This window comes from Tribolium castaneum, chromosome 2 (genome assembly GCF_031307605.1).
Source record: "Tribolium castaneum strain GA2 chromosome 2, icTriCast1.1, whole genome shotgun sequence".
Taxonomy (NCBI): domain Eukaryota; kingdom Metazoa; phylum Arthropoda; class Insecta; order Coleoptera; family Tenebrionidae; genus Tribolium; species Tribolium castaneum.
This window is the reverse complement of record NC_087395.1, coordinates 17,869,823-17,891,731: the sequence shown is the minus strand read 5'-3', so window position 1 is coordinate 17,891,731 and position 21,909 is coordinate 17,869,823. Positions and strand designations below refer to the sequence as shown.

Here is a 21,909-nt window from a genome sequence, read left to right as displayed (position 1 = left end):
CACGGACCAAAAATAAAAATCACAGGTAAACATACGTAAAAAAGTTTATTGCCTTCACAATAAAAAAATACGATCTTTGGTTAATAATATAAATAATTTATACATGATTAAAACTAGATATGCGTTATAATACAGTTAAAAATACATCCATGGCACTTGTGGTAACTTGGTCACTTTACGCTTACAGTTCATAAATTGGATATGCTTTTGTTTTTGGGCGGTTTTGGCGGCGGCGTGGGCGGTACGTCATCAAAACTTATCGGATCAGCCGCCTGAACCTGAATTTTCAAACTAGTCCTGACTGAATTACGTTGTGAATAAAGAAAACTGGTGTTTTCGCTATTCGGCAAATTACAGTAATCGACTTCTCTCGTTTTTAACGGTAAAGGGGGCGGTACCGCGTCTTCCTCACTCACACTTGAGTCAGTCGTACCAACCGAATCCCGGTTACTGCTACTCGAACTTCCGGTTCCTCTTAACGTCACTGAAATACTGCTAGACCTGGAAGAAAACTGACCACTTGGGGGCCGGCTCAAGCGTTTCTCCTTCTCGACTTCGGAGCGCAAGGGCCGTTTTGGGGTCAACTGTCATAAAAAAAACATTATTTTAGGTAAGATCCAGAAATATTAACGTATAGTACCTCTTCAGTGAGTTCAAATATAGGTGATCCGTTTGTATTTTCGTCAGTGGTGTACCACTGAGTGGCCGGAAGTAGGGACGGACTCGGCGTGTGATCAGACTTACTCGAACGGCGTTTTTCTCGGGTGATTTTGAACGACTTTTTGTGATTTAAGGCCGGAGTTGTTGTTAGACTTTTCGATGGGGACACTAATAAACTTTTGGTGTTGCTACTGATGCTAGATTTGCTGAAAAATCACAAAAACGTGCTAGAAACGGTTGAAACGGGCTAAAAAATATACAGGCTGATTCTATTAGGACCTACATAAAAAAATTTTAACTTCTCATACAGCTAGCTTAAAATTTTGTGATTCAACATTGTCAAAAAGTTTTGTTTTATTATAACTGATTACGTTTCAAGTTCGAATTATTCCGCTACGTGTTTTGTTCGAGGCTTTCTCTCTTTATTCTTATTTGGATTCGTTGGTTAGTATCATCTGCTTCAAAAGTAAACTGAAAAGCTTTTAAGCTTCAAAGACTCGAATTTGGTAAATCGGAACAGTTTGTAATATATACTCGTAACTTCAGCTTTGATATGAACTTATACACTTAAAAGACAACCTTGAGCGTTTGTTTAACAACTTTTGGGTGGTTTTGGTGGAAACAGTGCTTGCGATGACAATTCGGAAAGAAATGGACTTGGGCACGAAAAAAAATTCAGAACTAAAACCAAATTTAACTTTTCAAGTTGACGTCTGTGATGGACACTGTTTAATACTAATGTATTGATCATAATGTAATTTATCTAATTTACACCTAATAGTTCACCTTTTGTTGCACAATTAGGAATATTTTCTTCCCTCATATCTCGAATTAAATATGCGCATTTATTCGTTCATTTTATCAGAAGCCACAAAAATGTACCTAACTCTTTTTTTTGCGTCCAAGTGTACAGGTCCAAGCTTTCAAGAAAAACTAAACTGCTAAATGACAGTCTACACCGAAAAAATCTTACACGTAAAGAGTTCAAATAGGTAAATTTGTAGTAAACATAATATCTGCGTGAGTCCGTCAACACGAAAACACAAAACATCTGAAATTTCAAGTCCAGTCCAGTACCTTAAAGTCCTTATTTAGTTCTTTGAATTTTTTCTAAACTACAAATTAATATAAAATAACCGATCTTTTTAGGATGAAGAAGTCGCCAATTTAATTTAAAATAATTTTAAAAAATGTAAAAATCAAATAAATTTGTTCCTTTCAATCGGTGTTTTTATAATTTGAGAAACGTTGTAAATTCACATATTTATTAATATTACAAGTAGGAACACACAAGCTTAAAGTTCGAGGGCTGTCGGGTATGCAACGAGCGTCAGCGAGTTACATAGACACCCGCATTTTCGCATGAGTGTTATTCAATTTTTTTTGTTGGATCAAAACGTGTTTTAAATTAAATTAAATTTAATTAAATTTAAAACACGTTGTTCTGGGAAGCGTATTTTATATTAAATTTAAAACACGTTGCTATGGGAAGCGTGTTTTTATAATAGTAAAAACACGTTAATATGGGAAACGTGTTTTAAAATAGTGTTTATAATCTAGGATTCAGATATTAAAAAGAAGGCTTAAGAATGTTACCAACAAAAAAAATAATTTTCGCCCATTGTATTTATGTCTTTTTTATATTTAGTATACTAACAAAATTTGCAATTACACACATTTAACCGATTTTTAGATTGTAGATTAATTATAAATCATTTATCGCAAAGTGTTTAAGAGCTGTTATGTAAAGTAAAATTTCAATGTTTCAATGTTTTTTACACAATTTTATTTTTCATTTATCTACAATCTAAAAATCGGTTAAATGTGTGTAATTGCAAATTTTGTTAGTATTCTAAATATAAAAAAGACATATATACAATGGGCGAAAATTATTTTTTTTGTTGGTAACATTCTTAAGAACACTGCGATAAATAAATAATCTTTTTTTGCGTTTGATAACCAAAGATTCTTCTGAAATCTGTAGGATTCTCAACTGTCAAATTGTAAGGCTACTATGATTTTTTGAAAATATTGATCAAAAAATAATTATAACATAGTTTTTTCAAACAGAATGATCTTGTTTTTATCAAAAGAACGTTGATTTTTATGAAGACTTATCTCTTACAGTTTCTGAAATAATCGCAAAAAACAGATCTTAGTTCATTGTTTTAATTTTTTATCGAGTGAACTTTCGAAAAATATGATAAAGTTGTGCTACCCTTTAATAAAAATGTTCAATTTGTCCACCATTTTCATCATTAAAGAAGTTCAAAACTCTATAGTAGATGACTGAGTAATTTTGCACAATTCACTAAGTAATAATTATCCATAATTAAATATTATTGTTTTACTGCTTATTCGGTAAAGAATCAGCTAAAAACTAGATAAAATGTTGAAGTTTGACAATTCTTGCCCATTTTGCAAGACCTACTTGTTTAATTATTTCAAAAACTGAAGAAGAAAGTAGAAGGAGTGTTGATAAAATCAACATAAATTTTGATGTCCTTTTGATAGCCGTTACGAAAATAGGGTGTGAACCATTTGAAAAAACTGAGTTATAGCGGTTTATTTATAACCATTTTAAAAAATTCATTGAACTTTGACAGCTGACAATTTTGAAAATTCTGAAGGCTCTTCGAACGTTTGACTATCAAATGCAAAAAAGATTTTTCACTTATTGGTTTTAAAAGCTGCGCAATAAAACCGCAAAAGAAAATTTTACCAAAAAAATTGCCATAATATGTCGAAAACTAGATAGATAAGTATAGATAAGTAAGGCGAACTCAAAAATGCAATAAACGTAGTTGGTTGCCATTAAAAATTTTGAAATCTCGTAATTCAGAACGTTCAGATACTTTTAAAATAATTTAGTTAAATTCAGAATGAATGATTAAGGTTGTGTTTAAAATTTCAAAACCGTAGCTACATTGGAAGTTAAAAGTTTCCAATGTAGGTCCTAAAAGAATCACCCTGTATGTAAATCGACTGAAATCTACTCGTGCTTCATGCAAACGTTAAGAAGATAATTACCCTGGATTAATCCCTTTTGTTAATTAAAAATAGAACTTAGTAATGTTAATAAAATTTAGATTAAGCGTACGAAGTGTTGCGGTTATGCTTCGCTGAATGTTGCACTCGTCTGAAAAAAGTAACAGGAGTTAGGCCCGCCGCAAAACAGTATTTCTCCACAAAACAACAGCCAAGAACAGTGGGTTAGTTGCAGACCATAGATCCGTATTAGCTACTTTAACACCAAATACAAACCTGCTGATACTCGGCGACGTTGCAAAATTAAAACTAGAAGTAAACTGTTTTAATGAAGCGACTTGCGATTTCGTCAAACTCGAAACTCGGCTGCGACTATCCACGCTACTACATCAAACCGAAATAAAATAAACGCAAACACAAAAATACCAAACAATTCAAACTTACTCTGAAAGCATCGACATGTCGGACAAGCGCGGGTCAGGAAGAACAAAGTGGTGCCTCCTCATCGTTACTTGACTATCTAACTTAATATCACAGGTCTGAAACCACATACATTGTCACACTGTGTGCAAACCCAAACCCTCGACTTACCCCCTTTCCGTACTTCTCCTCGACACTCTCTTGCATTTTCGCAAAACAGTCCTCGAACCGCTTCTGCAGGGGCTGCAAGTTTTCAGGGGCATTTTCCTTGTGTATTCTGACGCACAACTCCAGCAGCGGTATCTGATCAGCGATCAGATCCTTCAGTCTTTGCAACAGCACATCATCTTCCTGATGATGCGTCTCGTATTTTTCCGTAAAGAACGCCTCTTCGTAATTTTTTATGCCTCCCATGACGGCGGCGTCCAGGATGCCGTTCAGAGTCAAGCTCAACGGATTAATCTGCATGTCCTTATCGTTGTTGAACAAAACCACGTAGTTCTTCAACGTTTTGTTGGCTTTTTCCATCGTTTCGATGGCGTTCCGCAGAGGAGATATCTCATGGACCGTTGATGAGCTCACAGGGAACCAGCGCAAAATCCCGGGCAAAGGGTACGTCGTTGTCAGTTCGGTCCGCTCTAGCCACAAGTGACCGAACTCGTTCTTGTCGTCAATGTACGGGTCCTTGCGGATAAACGGGCGCGAAAACGTAAATTTCTGTATGTCGTTCACTTTGTAGTAATTGAGAATTTGTTCGGAGACGGGTTTGCCGGAAAACCGGTGCTTTTTCTCGTCCATGACCGGATCAACTTTATTTATTTGTACGTCTAAAAAGTAATCAGTTAGAAGAGAACGCAATAGAAAACACCAATACATTGTTTATCCGATTCGGTGATATCCTCCCCCGGCGGCGTCAATTTATTCAAAAGTTCCGCTTTCGGGAACTCGTTCAATATTCTCGTATTGAATTCGGTAAGTCGTTCGTATTCCTTCCCCCGATATACAAACACTTTATTTTGCAGAAATTGGGGGAAGCCCTTGCCGAAATACCCGACACGGAAGTACTCCGGTTTTGCGCGACCTTTTTTCATAATGTCATCGTAAAAGGTCGACATTCTTTTGTGCAACTGGCTCAGTCGGTGGTAATCGTACGTTTCGCTCTCGAATTGCGAGGCCAGTTCTTGGCACTTTTTGATCGCACACTCCCATAATTTGCCCCTGTCGTAATTCTCGATAATGTTATAATAGAGAGCTTCCTTGAGTTGGCGGTGCGTGTGAGCTTTAGGGTGTCGATTAGTTTTCAAAAGTTGGGGTAAATCCTCGTCGGTCCAATTTAAAAGTTTCGCGTGCAAGTCGATAGTGTAGGCGGCTTCGGTGTAATTGTCACACTCCAAATGGAGGTCGTACAGTTTATTCAAATAACGAATATACATTTCTTTTCGGTTGATTTCGGCATAAAAGTCCTGTCAAATTAAATAGTCACTAGCAACTTTCAAGGAAAAACATAAATACTGCCGTGCTAAGCAAGAACGTCGTATCTACAATTTTGTCAATTTCGAGACGGCATCGAAATTCTACAGTGCATTAGCAGTTATTCTACACCACTTTTGTAGACATTATTAAAATTTTAACAAGGAAGAACGCGTAGTGAAATTTGACGTATGTGAGATTTCTGAGCAAGAAAGCCGTGTCTCAAAAATTATAATTGAGAAACTTAATAAAGAACCAAATTTTGTTAAATAATCCCATATAAATTACAATACAATCTTAATGTGTAGTAGGTACTTGTAATTAACATTTTAAGAAGCAAAATATTCGATAATTTGGTGGAATAAGGTAAGAAATTTGAAACTTTACGAAAATAAATATATACTTTCAGTCGTGGTACAAAAATAGTATAAATAAGTATTTAGATAGGTATTAATAATTAAATATTTCGGAAACGTGAGGTGATAATTTTTTCAGTATTTTTTCTGAACTTGAAACGTCAAACTCTATACTAGGTATAAAAAAACATAGCGTTCAGCTCAGACAGCACAAATTAACAAAAGTTAAGCCAAGTCTGTATTTACGCGACATAGTTCATGTAAAGTGTGAAAGAGCTAAATTTATCCAAATAAATCTTTACATTAATATTTAAAAAAAATGACTATTGGGGCATTTCACGTGAAGAAATAAAAATGAATGTAAAAAAATAGTCCAAGTTACTAAAATTCGGATATGAAACTTCCGGTTTTCTACACGAAAAAAATTTCAAATTCCAAATTTCAGAATAAAACAAAACAGAATTTTCTACATAAAACACTATTTTAAATATTTTGGAATGCATTAATTTTTTGAATAAAAGCTTCCAAAAACCCTGTGTCTCATATTTCGTAAATTTTTTAGAAGTCAGTATTTTCAATCATGCTTTCTAGAACAATTATCCCGTATATGATCGAATTTCAAAATTGTCAATTTTTTTTCGTTGTCCCCTTCACGTGAAATGCCCCTACTTCAAAAAATCTGCTCACAAAAACAGACTGAATGGCATACTCTTGGAAAAAAACATAAACTTTAGAAGACTTTTAAAAATCATTACCAGACAATCGTTTAATTTTTTGGTACAATTTGCCCCAAAAATAAAATAAAAAATGTCTTCTCAAGATAAGTGTCCGTAAGTCACATGTTGTGTTTACTTCGTCATATCTTCCTTCAGGATAAAGCTAAAACTTCATTTTTTTTACAAAAGATTGCTCAGTGAATGTAGATTCTAACGAATAGACAAAAGTTTTAGTTTAGACAAAAGAAAACTGAGCAAACTGCACTTTTCTTATATAAGGTTTCGAATTTCTGTAGTGAAGTATTCAAGTTGCAAGAATTTTTTTATTGTAAAAGATAGACCCAGACATAATCGAGATGAAATGAAGCTAATAGCTAAATATTTTTTCGTGCAAGAATCATTTCGATATCTTTAACATTCACCAAATTATTGCAATTTAAATTTACTGCGAAAAGCGCTTGAAGTGGCGTTGCCGCGTATTTCCCTTTGTACTCGTAATATTACCCAATTTTCTCAGTTTTCTTTGCCCAAAACTAAAAGTTGTGTACTTACGTTAAACTGAGCAATCTTTTACAAAAAAGAAATTTCTAGCTTTATCCAGAAAGAAGATATGACAGTGTAAATGAAAAATTTGACCAATTTTAAGTTTTAATTTTAAAAAATTTCTACAAAAACGTCTTTTTCATGAAGAAGGCAATTCCAAATCGAAAAACTAACTTCGGATTCGAATTCAAGAGACAATTTTGCATAAGACAAAGTATTCAGTACACGTGTCTGTTTTTGAGGTATGTGATCCTCAACAAATATGAATGTGCGCGCAGCAGAAGGATCGCTCTTCAACATTCATAGATGAAGGAAAATGATGTTCAAAAAACACCTTTTTTTCAATTTTCAGAATTTTTATTCTGAATTAAATAAAGCACTGATAGCATTTTAAAACACTTTTCCCCTTACAGCCCAAGTAGAAGAATGTATCCTGTAAATAACTTATAAAAACATTACTTACAAGGGCTGTTAAACAACGAGGAAAATGGCAGATATTCAACAGTCTCTATCGCGGGTATTCATTATTATTATAAAATATTATAATATTACTCTTAAACAGGTTCGCTAAAAGTATGGATACACTTAAATATTATAAAAACTAATTGAAATTTGGTATATGCTTAAAAGTAACTAAAAGTAATTTAAATTATACCGTCTCAGATGTTTAAAATTTCCATCTCAATTGTTCTGGGGGATACATGGCCGACTTGATTTTATTTATATGGCTAGGAAGTCACATTTAATATTTTTAAGAATAGCATTTTTTCTGATTTCTGTGATGTAACACATGTATACCTTTTAAAAAAATATCGAACTAATAAATGGAATTTTGTCCGCTTTGGAAACGTTGTCTTTATCTAACGTTACCTCGTTGCCGGATGAACTTTGGCCCAGAAATAAGTAAAAGTTAATACAGTAAAACCTCTCAACAACGGACACCGATGGAAAACCTTTAATTGTCCTTTGTGAAGAGGTGTCCGCTTATGGAATTATAATGCAGGTTTTGTAACGTTCCTACAAAATGTCCGCCGTGAAAAGATGTATTCGGAAGTTTTATTTAAGGAAGGCCTCACTATTAAAATAAAATATACATTTTTCCATACTTATTAATGACCCTGTATTTATAAGCATTGGTTGTTCTTTTATGTTGCTACTTCGTTAATTTATTATGCTAATACTTAGCTTTCAATTGTTTAGTTTAGTTTCCGTTAATAAATGTTTTTTGTAGTTACGACTTTTTTGCTTTCAAAAAAAATTCATTGATTAAAGTTTAAAAGCATATGAAATGACGGTGCAATCGAAAATTTAACGTACATGAAATAACTCAAGAAATACTTAAAAGTAGTTACGACGTTTTTGCTTAGACAGAACGGAATACCTACCAAAAGGCTCACAGTGCAACTCATGCGATTTTCCTTGTTCTCATCGGTAATAATACACCGGTATTCGAGCAAGCGTTCCATCAACCGCGTTACAGTTTTAACAAACTTAATCCCCGTTTCGTTCATCGTGGCATGTTGGCTGCAATGCTCCATCATAATATCATGAAACAAATCTTTGTAATTCTCATCTCCTTTCCCTCCCTCGACTAGAATATCCAATTTCGCGATCATTTCATTCTCGAAATCGTTAAAATTCCCCTTGATATGCGACGAATCTCGTTTCGTATCGCCATAGCTCTCGAGTTCGAACCTCGACGAGTAAAACTCGCACTGCATCATATCGAAGAAAATCGGAATCGTTGCTTTACGCAATTCCGGTTCCGGTATGAGTGTCATTTCTAGAATCGCCCCAACCAAACTCGGAACGAACTGTACTTTATACTGTCCCAAATTGAACCACATTGACCTGATTTCGAAGCCGGTCTCGCGCCGCATATCTTTATAGATTCGGATGATTTTCATCCGTTTACTGAACGAGAAAGTTTCGAGTTGGAGAGCCGGCTGGGTCATGAAAGCGATAGCACAGTGAAAGAAGTTGTTCCAGGCTTGATGTTCGAATCTTTCGAAGAAACGGTCACGAATCGTATGAGAGAAAAACCGCAAAGCTTTCAAAATAACGCTGTTTTGGAGCATTATCATGTCGCACCAGTCGTACGGAAAGACCTTATCGTCGACCAAATTTTGGAAAAACAACAAAATCTCCATCAAAAAATCTAAAACGTCGAAACGCGTGTTGAAGCGCTCGATGTAGGCCTCATAGTGGCGCTCCGACATTTGCCGGAAAATATCGATCATTAGCGCGACCAAGTTCCCCTAGAATCAGAATTTTACGACTGTCTTTCCCCGGCTTGAACCCACCAATTGAGGATCCTCCTTAGGCATGCCAACTCGAGTGTGAATCAAAGTCCGCAAAACCGTGGTTATAATCTCATTGATGTCGTCATACGTGGGTCCGATGTCCTTACGGAACAGCAGCTCCAAAATATCGCTCAGGATTTTTATACACAACTCGACCTAAATTAATTGAGTTAGAAATGATCGATGGTAGGTGTTAACAGTGTGAATGAAATAAGCGTGGCAATTAATTTGCTCAAAGCTCAAAGTAACTAAAAGTGCGAGATTGTTTTACTGTCACCTCTTCAGAATATCCTCTGTGTTGGTTGAGGCAATGTTGCGTCGTTCCCAAAAGTTGTGCCACCTTAGCCACCGAGCGATTCTGTCGCCTTCCGTCAAGTCTTCTGTCACCCTATAATACCCAGCGAACCACTACACTACTCAGATTACTCAAATAAAAACAAATTAAAATAATAAATGCACAAACAACTAACAGAAAAGAATTTGGTGTTATTGTCACGTTAAAATGAATCAGGCTACCATTACTCAGACTGTTTGGTCAATAAATAACGAAAACAAAAATTATTTGGTTTTAAATTAAGAGTTGGGTTGTTCTGTGGTAATTTTAGACGTTTTTCGTAAAACTGGTCTAACGCCACAATTTATACTTTTAATATGAAAACATGTTGACGTCCTTGACTGATTGATTGTAATAAAATTTAACTACGATTTGACCAATTTCCTCAAAAGGTTTTAAATGAAAAAGACCGTAGACTGTAGCAACGTTTCGTTTATATTATAATTAATAAACATGAAAATACAAAACCACAATAAATTACTAACTTTTTTACTCTTTCAAAATCGAGAAACTGAACATTAATCTCAATTTTTTAAACTATTACGTTAATTAGTTTTGTAGCAAAATTACAAAAATTTGAACCATTACATATTTTACAATAAATTTCAAAATAGTGCCTAAAATAATAATAATAATTATAATATGAATTAATTGGCAATGATCCTCTGGACAGGTATGAGCGGTTGTCCAATAACTTATAAAACAGCAAAATGAAAAAATAACTGATAATGATTATCTTTCTCTTGTTCAACATGATAGTAGTTTGTCGGCCAAAATTTATGGTTTGGTCAAGATTCATAAAAATAATCTACCATTAAGGGTGGATTTTACATAAACCCTGGATAAGTTATTCGTAGTAGAATTACTATGGTTACAATTGTAACAACAATGTATTTTTCAAAATTCATCCCCAGGATGAAAGATAAAGATAAAGATATCCGACGATAGTGAAATCCACACAAATTACCGTTTTACAATCTTTTAACACTTCTAGCCAATATTTTACAACCAATTTGTTCAATTTTCACATAATATAATGTAACCAATTCATATCAACCTGTAGAAAAATTAAAAGATGTTATTCCGCCACAATATGTTATTGTGTCACTCGAGGTTGTCTTTATTTACAAATGTTACTTTAGAACTTACCAAATTTGATTACAAATATTGGGCTGAAATTTCAACCCATAGTTCATTAAAAGTTAATTAACTTGATTTTTTAAAATAGCTACTTTCAATATGAAAACGATTTCTATATTCAAAAATTTGGTATTGCGATGAGTAGCCCTTTATCACACATTTTATCAAATTTGGAAATACATGACTTGCTGTGCGCTTGTGTTAAAAAGTTGAATTTTGATCTTTCTTTTATGTTTACTTTTGTAGATGATTTCTTTACCTGTATTCCGTTTGATAAATAAGACTCTATTTTGAATATATTTAAATACTTATTATCCAACTTTAAAATTTACAATTGAACATGAAAATAATGTAATTCCACATCTTGCTATTAAAGTTATTAGGTCACCTGAAAATAATTTTAAAACTAACAGGCACATTAAACCAATATCTTCGAAACGTATTTAACATTTTTATTCTAATCACCTTCTTCAAAAAGAATAAGGACCGGTTTATAGAAGCGTCATTAATTTAATTCGCAATTAAATGTGTGATTAACGGATCACGTGACGAAATTGAGCCAATTTGATTGGTCTATTCGCGTTGTTAACTTTTAACAACGAATTAAAATTTGATGAAGCTTATTATAAACCGGACCTAAGTCTCATAAAATCTCTTAATTATCTACTTAATTTAGTCAATAAAATTTTATATAATGATAACAATGACCAACCCAATTTGTTAAATAGAAGTAATTCTAATTCCACAACTTCGTCAAGTTCAAATTTACTGTCTTTTAAATACTGTAAATTAATTAATATCCCATTGATCATAAATAAATTGAAATATTGTTTGATTCATGATTAAAGCAAGTCTTTAGCAAATTGAAATCAAAAACTTTTAAATTAGAAAAAAGTAACGTAATATATTAGTTCTAAAACATGTGATTAAATTTATATTTATATTGAACAAACTAAACAATAATTGAAGAGTAGGATAAAAATCCAAAAAATATTATTGCAGAGAGGGTGGGGTGTTACAATGTAAAAATAAATTAAGAGCCTTAACTAATCATGTTCAAAAAACAAAACACGAATTTGACTTTGATGGTGTTAAAATTCTACAATGAAACACATTACAAAAGAAAACTTAGAGAGCTTCCAAAATTATACATATGAAAAAAATACAAATATTGCTATTTATTCTAAATCAGCTTAGTAAAATTTAAAAATTCCTTATTATGAAAAAGTAATAACATTAGAAAATTAAGGTCAACATATTTTCAACATAATTTGTCTTATTTTTTAAATAGCAATATGATTTACTTGTAGTATAACTAGGATATTAATTGTAACATTTTTAACATTAATTATATGTAATTTTAACGTCAGTGTTTTGGTTATTTAGTAATAATTGCAAGTACAGTGTCAACTAGTATTATTTTAGACATTATTTTGATATTTATTGTTAAATATGTAATGTTTCAAATTCTTGTAATTTTATTACAAAACTAATTAAAACAAAGGTTTCAAAAACTTAAGACAGGTTTAAAAAAAGCTTCATTAAATTTTAATTCGTTGTCAAAAGTTAACAACGCGAATGGACCAATGAAATTGGTTCAATATGATCACGTGATCAGTTAACCACACAGTTAATTGCGGATTAATTCATTCCTTGTTCATTTTGCACAAAGATAGTAACAAGTTGCACTCATCTCTATTTAATTTTTTTTGAACTAAGATAATTTCGGTTGAATTAATCAGAATTCATTTAAATTAATTCCATCTTTTAATGTTCACTTCCAAAAATTTGAACAAGTAAAAAGGTTAGTAATAAAACGTAGCAACTCGTCTTTTTATTCAAAACCTTTTAAGATCGTCATTAAATTTTATTACTTACTTTTAATATTTTTATTTATCCAACACTAACCTTCCAAAATGCTATATTAATTGAGTTTTCAATCACCAACCACAGCAACAATCGCTTCTTGTTTAACAAAACTGGAGTCTTGGCCCTCCACCCTTATCCACTAATCAAATCTCATGCACATTTTGCCGAAATCGAGACCATGCACTAAACTAAAGAAAAAGACGACACGATTCAACGAAACAACATCATGCCAAGCTAAAAAGAACATGAAGAAACAAAAGGACAGGACGTGATAAAAACACTCAAAAGACTAACCATTGCAGAAGAGGACGAATCGTCGGTGACCAAGGTAACTGTGCAAAAGATTAGATTATTGCATTTCCGTTTCTGTTGCAAAAAACCGACATTCCGGATATTTACAAATTTCGATTCGTGTTGTGCATTTTATAAAGCGCGCGCAAGCAACTAAAGCCATCGCTCACCTCCTCGTGCAGCTCGAACAGGGTCTTGACTTGCTTGGTGAAGATCGGCAGCATTATCCTGCGACATTCCGTGTAGAGAAACAGTTTACTGTGGACGATTTCGTTGATTGTCATCATTTTTTGCTTCGTGAGACGGCCGGGAGGGATGTTCGTGATGATATTGCACAGAATCACGCTGAAAAAGCTCGGGTAAAGCAGCCAAATTGGACGCAAGGCGATAAAACCTCAGCTCTTTCGCATCAAAAATCATCAGGATGTCGGGAATCGTGCTGGGGAGGTACTTAAGGCAGGCGCCTTGCTCCCGCAAGATCCCGTCCGATGTGAGGGCCATCATGTCGGTGATGTCTTGCAGCAAATCGCGGAGACTTTCCTCGAAATCGTCCTCGACATCGTCGACCACTTTCATCAAAATGCGCGATTTCGAGACGAATCTCATCACGTATTGGAGCGACTTCATTGTTTTAAAAATGAGATCGTCTTTGCTATCGGGCGTTTTGCTGTTGGCGCGCCCGATTATGTTCTTGAGGACGCTGATCAATTTCCTAAAAGATAGGCAATAAAGCGAAAACACTAATTACGACTCACTTATGGGCCAAAGTCGCACTGAAATTCTCCTTAATGTACAAATCCAGGACCGGCTCGAAGTGCTGGTACTTCCAGTCGTTACTGACTAGACTAATTATGTGCAACAAACAGTCAAAAACGTAAATATCGTACGTATCGGTTTCGGTAAACTCTATCAAAATGTTAAAAAGCGAATCTAAAGTATCCTGCAACAATTTGACGACTTCTTCGCCGTCTACTTTGATCAAGGCTCGAAGACACGATTTTAAGTCATCCTTGTGCGTTTTCCAGTTCAAAAGACCCAACAAATCCACTTCAAAAAAACTTATTTTAGGAGAGACAAAGCAATAAATAAGTTACCATTCTGTGTCAGTTTCGTCGAGCAAATATTGCTCGACATCACGAAAATGTCCTTGGACATCGTCAGTCCGGCGACTGATGGCTTGGCATTGTCCTTGACGTCGCTAACAATCGAGGGTAATTTGAAGTAATCCAGGCCTTTTTCATCGAATTTTTTGTAATCGATTTTGTAGACAATCAAATTATGGCGCGCGTCTTTGAGAGTCGTGCCATTCTCCTGCATGAGGCGCACATAGGACATGGCGAACGGCTTCTCGTTTTTGTCTTTCGCCTCATTGGAAGACCGGTGTTTGAAAGTGAATTTCAAATGACTCGTCTTGAATTCTTCAATAGGAATCGCGACTTTGAAAGTTTCATACCAGTGCGGTTTATCCTCGTGATAATAAATCATGGATTTGTATTCGTCAATGGGCGGAACCCCCGAACCCAACGCGATAACCCCCTGAAACGAGAAAACGAACTAGAATTGAGCCCCGCTATTAACGATGGATGATTACAGGGATCGGGACTCCCTCTTCGTTGCAAACTCTGACGACAACTTCGACGTTTTTATCGCAAGTTTTGCTCCCTTTGCTGAACTCTCCTTTAATCAAAGTCAAATAAAGATCGTTCCGGACGTCTCCCGGTAAAATAACTTCCGGGAAGCCCATTTTTCGGGCGATCGACAAATTTCCCAGCACCAGATGGGGGTTCTCCTCCCGCACCTGCTTTAAATCGCCCCGCAGTAACTTCATTCCGACGAAAAGAGCGTGATTTTTATGCTCCGTTTTGGCGAAGTCTTTGTTAATTATCTTCTTTAAAGTTTGCTCGAGATTGTCCTTATCGCAGCTAAAAATCGCGGATTAACATGGCCGGAGGGAGCGTTTTTATCGACATACTTGAAAAAAGGAACGGGAAATTCTTGTTCCAAGTCGCTCTCTCGCGACCCGTTCATGAAATGAGTGATTTCCATCGCTGCGACACCGAAAGGTCGACGGATTCCGTCGGTTGTGCCTTTTTTGTTCACTACTGAAACGGAACTCCGGCGATGGTCGGGCTCCTTTGATTCCATCGCACCCACGCGGACCACGTAGCAAACCAAGTAAATTTTTTCCCGCTCTAAATCGCGTTTCCCGAGATCCTAATCAATTGGAAAAGTTAAACAGAACTCCAACACTGAACTCATTTTCCAACACAGTTAAGCACTTTTACTCACTAACTAAAAAACAGATAATTTTATTTACGAGTTGGGAAGAAAAAGTTTATGTCAATCGGATACTAACTTTTTATTTATTATTTTATTCGAGAAACAAGGATTTGTACGTGAAAAATTGTACTATCGGATTTTTATGGAAATGGAATGAAAAAGTCATAAGTTATTACCTTTAGCACCATTTTTTTGTAGCAATTGCAACTGAATGGCAAAATCTTTACTGTCTTCATTAATTATGCACCTTACAATTAATGTAAATATCCCAATTAACTCTTGTGTAAAAAATCTTAGTGTGTGGCTTGATTCTTCTGAGTTTTCAAACCCATGTAAATATGATACTTAGATCACCGTACGAAAAATTTCGTACTTTGTATAATTTTAAGCATCTGTTGTCATCTGAAGTTAAATGAAATCTGTGAATTGTCTAATTTTATGTAGGGTTGATTATTGTTTTCAAATCTATTTCACTTTCTTTAACAGCTGAGCAGAAGCATCTTCTGTAAAAATGCAAAAATAGTCTCTTGAGATTCTCGTACAATATTCCTTATAAGAACCATGTAACTCCCATAATTTATTGAAATGCCAGGAACAAACCTATCTAGCGATTGCTGTACTTGTTTTTAAAGTTATCAAAAACCAGTGTCCAGACTACTTACTAGAGTTAATCGTGTTGACACTATTTATCTATGTTCCTGGCCATAGGGTCACCAGATACGAACATGGTTTTGCTTTTACACCTTGCTCAGTTTATAATGAGAATTCCTCTCATTTTTAGTCCTGTGAGAATGTTTCAATATGTAGGAATAAAGTTAAGGATTTATTAATCTCGAAGATGTAATTCAGCAATATTTCACATGGGAATGAGGAAGGACAGCAATGCTGAACATTTCCTTTGGTTCAATTTCCTTTTTTGTATTGTTTTTTTTTCTGTATAGTTTTTATATTTTCTTTTTTTTTTCTCGTATTATGCACAATAAAGATGGGGGATTCCCCACAAAGATATACTGGTTTGAAGAACACCTTTTGAACCACGTTTTCTTCAAATGCAGGCTAAAAGTGGGAGTGTTTATTGTTATTTATGGTGTAGATGATTGGGACAATAATAAAATTAAAGATTATCTGGTAGTAAAAAAATTAATTTTTTTTAATTTGCCGATTCATTCTTAAAAAAAAATTAATTACAAAAATTAAAAAAAATCTACAAAATAAAGCTAATTTTTCAAGAAATTGTTTTACATTATTATTATATTATATTATCATAAACACCATAAATAACAATAACACTAAAAATTTTTGCCTGCGTTTAAAAAAAACGTAATTCAAACTGCTCCTGAAGTGCACATTTAAACTAATGTATGTGAGAAATCCCCGAATCTTTATTTTTCTTTATTTTGACTAGTAAAGTAATTCTCTACAATTCAGAATTCGCCAATTTTGAGACACCCTGTATAACATATTATTTATTAATTCTTAATTAATTCTTATTTATTATTTTCACCGTTTTCCGCCTTTCTTTTGTGGAAATGAGCCTGTCAACAAAAATAGCTTGGTACTTTTATTTTTGTATCCATAGTCGAGTACACGTTTCGATGTGTTATTTTTTCCAAATTTATATTTATTTATAATAACACACGTATTTCTTACTTTGCTTTACTTACTTTACTTTTTAACCAATGTATTTAATAGCGTGTGTGTCTTTAACTTTAAAAACTATGTCAATGCTCGAAAAAACAACTATTTTCGACATTGAGTAAATTTTCGGTTTATTTTTGACACAATTCCTAGAGATTCCTGTGCGTTTTTACAGAAAACGTATTAAAACAAGACAAAAAAAATTTAATTTTCGACCAAACTGTGTGATTTTTAGTGCTTAGATAAATTTCTAGAAAAACTTAGTTTTCTATTTCAAACAGTCTCTGAACTCAAAAAAAGCACATTTGTACAACATGATTTAATATTTTTTTCGGGTGAAAAATTAAAGATGACATTATTTTCGCTTTATTTTAAACAAAACTTTTAGAAATAATTGCACTTTAGTTACAGTTAAACGCGGTGAAACCTCGATAAAAATCTAAATTTTAAGCTCATTTGGCGATTTATTGTATGGTGTAACAAAACTTTGAAAATAAAAACTTCTTTCGTCTTCGCAGTCTAAAACAGTGCGAAAAAGATAAAAATAAAAAAAATCTAATTCTGTGAAGTAATTACACGTTTGGCTAAATAACATATTACAACGCCCAAAGAAGAGAAAAGTCATTTGGTGATTTTTCCGACCTGAAAAACAAAACAAACCACACCCTTCAACAAAAAACATCCCAGGGAAATTATTATTATAGCCCAATGCATAAAACAAATAAAATAATTGAATTACATTCGTGATAATCCCTACACTTGCACTACCTGTTGAGTAGGTACATAATATTAATTTTAATCAGTCATACAAACGAGAGAGAGAGAGAGAGAGACTAAGATCTCAGGTATCAGATTAAAAATTTAAAAAATTCGAACAGAATTCGATAAAAATTGGATTCTATCAATTTGTACACTTTTAATTATATCAGTCAAGTGCTCCATAATTGGAGACCTTGTTTTGTCTTAACTTTTAACTTAAGTTGAAAGCGACTGTCCTTTAACTGTGTTGGAAAAATTGTTCAACAAATGCCAATTTACCGTAAACATAACTCTCAAATTGTACATCTGGTCCAAGTCGCACATCAGTCCATCTTTAGACCACCGGACGACATAATTTTCTGTGATAGATTTGTACTCTTTTCCGTCGTAAAGCGACATTAAAAGCTCGGCATCCTCATTCATCTTACAGGTGAAATTTTTAACGGCAACTATAAAAATATTGGAGTATTGTTGAATGGCAGTTTTGGGATGGTTGTGTTTGGTTTCGTTCTAATAAAAAATTCATTAAAAACCGTCGACTCCAATTCGGGCCTCCTCACCTTATTGGTCCTACTCATCCGTTCCGTCGCTTTTTTATGCAGATAGTACATTTGCAGCGTGCTGGTCTTTTCCGGTTCGATGACATTTCCGTTTTTGTTTCTCACAATTAAATCTAAACGTAAAGTTTTATTCCCCTTATCGATCTCCTCAGTGACTTGTTTCGTTATCCGTTTCAATTCGTCGACCGGTAAAGTACCGCTGATGATTTTGCTCCTGTGCGTTATCAGATCGTAAATCTGATTTTTGATGGCTTCGAAATGTTTGCTATTCTTTACGTAGAGGTTTTTCCAATGCGGGGCCCATTCTCGCAACACCGACGTTATCTCTTGCACGATTGTTGGCTCTTTGAAATTGAACGTTAGGGTAGGTCCGGTGCGGTCAACACTGCATGGTTTAATGTGAACGTAACTCTTGGGGAAAATGCCTCGTTTGTGTCTGTCGTGAATCAGGTAGCCGTAGTACCAGTTTTCTTCTTGGTCGAGTATATGGAGGGAATCCCCGACGGTCAGTTCTAGTTTGAAGTCGCTGTCGGCGGCGAAATTGTATATTGCTGTGCACAATTTTAATGTTAGACCTTTGGTGGAACTAGCTCATAATTTTTAAGACCAACAAAATTTTTCTTTCAAAATTTCAGTAATAAATAATCCAATCTCTTTCCCTTAAAGATTCTCTAGATTTCATTTAATTTTGCGTGTTACCAAATTAATAAACTGAGAAAACAAAGTTCCGTGAAGTATAATTAGTAAATTAAAAAAAAACTGCAGAAGCAAAAATAATGTGTTTCCCAGAAAACTTTTTATTTTACCTATCGTTTAAAATTGTACCAGTTTTGTATCTTCAAGCAAAAATGTAATAAGCTACATTAGATAACCACTCACCTAATGTAAGAAAATTCTAGTTTTGATTAAAAGAAATAAATTAAATCTTCTCGAAGTTTATAATCCAGATTCCACATTATTCAGAACCAAAAATGAAGTCTTTTTTTCACCGAGTTACAAAAAAATGTAGATGGTCTTCGTAATTTAGTTCAAACCTGAATCTGATTCAAAGTTCCTATAATCGATTTCAACAGAAACCAACAAGTTTTCTAAATCTTATAACTTTTCTCATAGTTATATATAATACATTTTTCAAAAACCGAAGAAAACGAAACCCTACGATATTTAAACAGATAATTTTTTTAACTTTTTTACAAAAACCGTGAAACTGTCTTTTAAGTAACGTTTATTTTTATACAATAAATTTGCAAAGATTTAAAATATCGCATGTATTGCATGTATGTATCCCGATGTCCGAAATAAAACTGAGAAAAACGAAATTTTATTCTGCAATAAGTGTGTGAATATTTATTTTTTAAACATGTACCTATATACAAAGATTACCAGAATTATAGTTGATAATAGATGATGTTGTTACATTAGCTATTTGAAAACTATAAAGTGGCCAAAGTAAAATTGTAAAATAGTTATTAATCTGTCACTGAAAGTATAAATTACATTAGCTGCTCTGCTTAGATTAATATCCGTTTTACAATAATATTTGATGCATCTAAGTATGGAAATTATAACGCATCTATCGAAGTCTCTTTATTAGATTTTTCAAAAAATCACACATACTCATGATGCTATTAAGAACATAGCTTTTTATAGCCATTTACAGCAACAGTGTTATTTAAAATTAGAATTATAAAAAGTAATTTAGGTTGTATTACTTCTATTTGTTTGGAAATATCGAGGAGTTAACCGACGGTACCCCAAATTTTATACATCAATTTAAAAAAAAAACATTATTTTAAAACGTGTTGTGCCTTTACAAAGTTCAAATTTCTTTAAAACAATTCATTTTTAAAGCGCCGGCACCTTCTTTTAAATGTCTATAAGAGTTCCGCACAATCTAAAAACCTTTTTCATTGCAATGTTCAGTTGTATTAGGAACCATCTAATTTATTTTTACGTAACTTTGAAGGTTTTATAGTGTCTATACATGTAAACAGTAATAACCAGAGTGAAACTATAGATGATCACTGAACTTATTGTTCTAATTTACCAATTTTTCAAACGTGAGAAAATCTTGGCACTTTTGACGTATGTTCAAATTTTAATTTGAATTTTAATAGTAAAGCCATCTCTAAAATGTATAATCGTAATTGTTGCCCTGTCAAGGTCTGTGTCGCTACTGTAGTGTGGATAAAATCACGTCAGTTTGCGTGTGTGAATGAGTTTCTTCCTTTTGTTATTCCTGCCATAATGACTAAAAATTCAGTTATAAGATAAGTGTGTAAACAAATGATATTAGAGTCTATAAGAAGATAATATGCCGAAAAACATTACATTACATTTACCATAACTTTGCAACAAATACAAGGTGTTTCACATAATTTTACGAAGCCTGTGCCTGTTTTTAATGCCACCAACAATACATATTCCGATACGAACTCAATTACAAATTTTGAAAAATTTATAGTCTTCTCTAGTTTGTTCATCCCTTCAAAAAATTACAAAGTTTTAAGTTAGTTAGTGATAAGATAAGTAGATTAGAATCATATACGTACCGTCTCTTGATAGAACACATAATAATTGTTAGTAAAAAACAAAATTTTATTACTATTAATGAAATAGTCATTAGACTGGCAACTGCTGTCATGGGTTCCTAAAAATTAAATAATAAAATCTGTATTTTTTGTAACTAGTCTTTTGCATACTTGGATGCGTACATTAGATAAAGTTATGTGAAACACCCTGTATTTAAAATAGCGAGCCATACGCAAACCGTGGTCAATTTACCCAAATACCCTTTGATACAACAATATAAAAGTTCAGCATCTTCGACTTAATAACGAGAAATTAAGACTTTTGCATAAAATATCCTATATTAATTCGTGTCGTGGTGGGCACTGGACCACCCGGGCCCACCCCTAGTTCCGCCACTGTGTTAGACACTAACGAGGATGGCGCGAATTACTTCAATTAAATGTGCCCCAAATTTCGCCATGATTAGTGCACGGGGGACCTTGATAGCGGCACAAATTCCCACACGTTGAATACGAACAAGAAAAAAATACTAGCATGCGGCTCGGTTACATCACGAGATTTAATTATCGCAGGAATTTACAAGAGTCAATTGAGTGTGTCAGACATTAGGAACCCGTCGAATGATTCAATAATAAATAATTAAATTCACGTTTGACATCGGATGAATCAACATTTACATTGAGGAAGTGGTAAATAAAATCCTGATAAAAAGTGGGAGGGGCCTTTAACAATTTGCCTAATTAACACATTACATGACCCAACACCGAATCGACACTCGTGAGTTAGAAAAAACCCACTATTCTAAACATACCAAGGCGGTCTTGAAGGGGGCCAAACGAGATCAACAAGTTGGCCAAAAGTGTGGTTATGTTAACACGCTAGGTGGGAATTAAACACGTAAAGTTTTACCTATGCCGTAGCTGAGCTCGTCAGGAACTGTTTCCCACACACTCATTTTACTAAAACTTTAAAACACCATCAAAAATAAACACAAAATAAACGAGACGCCATCTTAATGGCGTTTCCCCCACTTCCGCGCTGATAATTGCC

At 33.9% G+C, this 21,909-nt stretch overlaps 1 protein-coding gene across 7 annotated transcripts; it reads right to left on the bottom strand.

The window, feature by feature from the left end:
• Window positions 1–26: 26 nt before the first annotated feature.
• On the bottom strand, window positions 27–21,897 carry mbc (myoblast city). Of its 7 annotated transcripts, none has more exons than XM_008199640.3 (18): window positions 21,769–21,897; window positions 18,328–18,878; window positions 18,047–18,277; window positions 15,063–15,304; window positions 14,682–15,012; window positions 14,185–14,626; window positions 13,846–14,137; window positions 13,485–13,802; window positions 13,261–13,435; window positions 9,734–9,844; window positions 9,457–9,612; window positions 8,539–9,411; window positions 4,943–5,531; window positions 4,240–4,895; window positions 4,093–4,187; window positions 3,925–4,032; window positions 641–866; window positions 27–584 (listed from the first exon to the last, which is right to left on the bottom strand). In XM_008199640.3, exons 1-18 carry the CDS (start codon window positions 21,812–21,814, stop codon window positions 189–191), a joined length of 5,838 nt encoding a protein of 1,945 aa, XP_008197862.2. In that variant the 5' UTR covers window positions 21,815–21,897; the 3' UTR covers window positions 27–188. The 7 variants fall into 7 exon arrangements, 4 of the variants coding, with proteins under 4 accessions (XP_008197862.2, XP_008197863.2, XP_008197864.2 ...); XM_008199641.3 differs by having other exon boundaries at window positions 3,925–4,029; XR_511634.3 differs by lacking the exon at window positions 27–584 and adding an exon at window positions 3,691–3,799 and having other exon boundaries at window positions 726–866.
• Window positions 21,898–21,909: the final 12 nt, after the last annotated feature.

Bases quoted from the DNA above. Each gene is read 5' to 3' on its own strand.
- mbc (XM_008199640.3), bottom strand. From the start codon at position 21,814: ATGAGTGTGTGGGAAACAGTTCCTGACGAGCTCAGCTACGGCATAG. The intron at 9,613-9,733 runs GTGACAGTAAAA...CAATTAATTTAG, and splicing joins ACAGAGGATATTCTGAAGAG to GTCGAGTTGTGTATAAAAAT. The intron at 5,532-8,538 runs GTAGGTATTCCG...TTAATTTGACAG, and splicing joins GTTGCACTGTGAGCCTTTTG to GACTTTTATGCCGAAATCAA.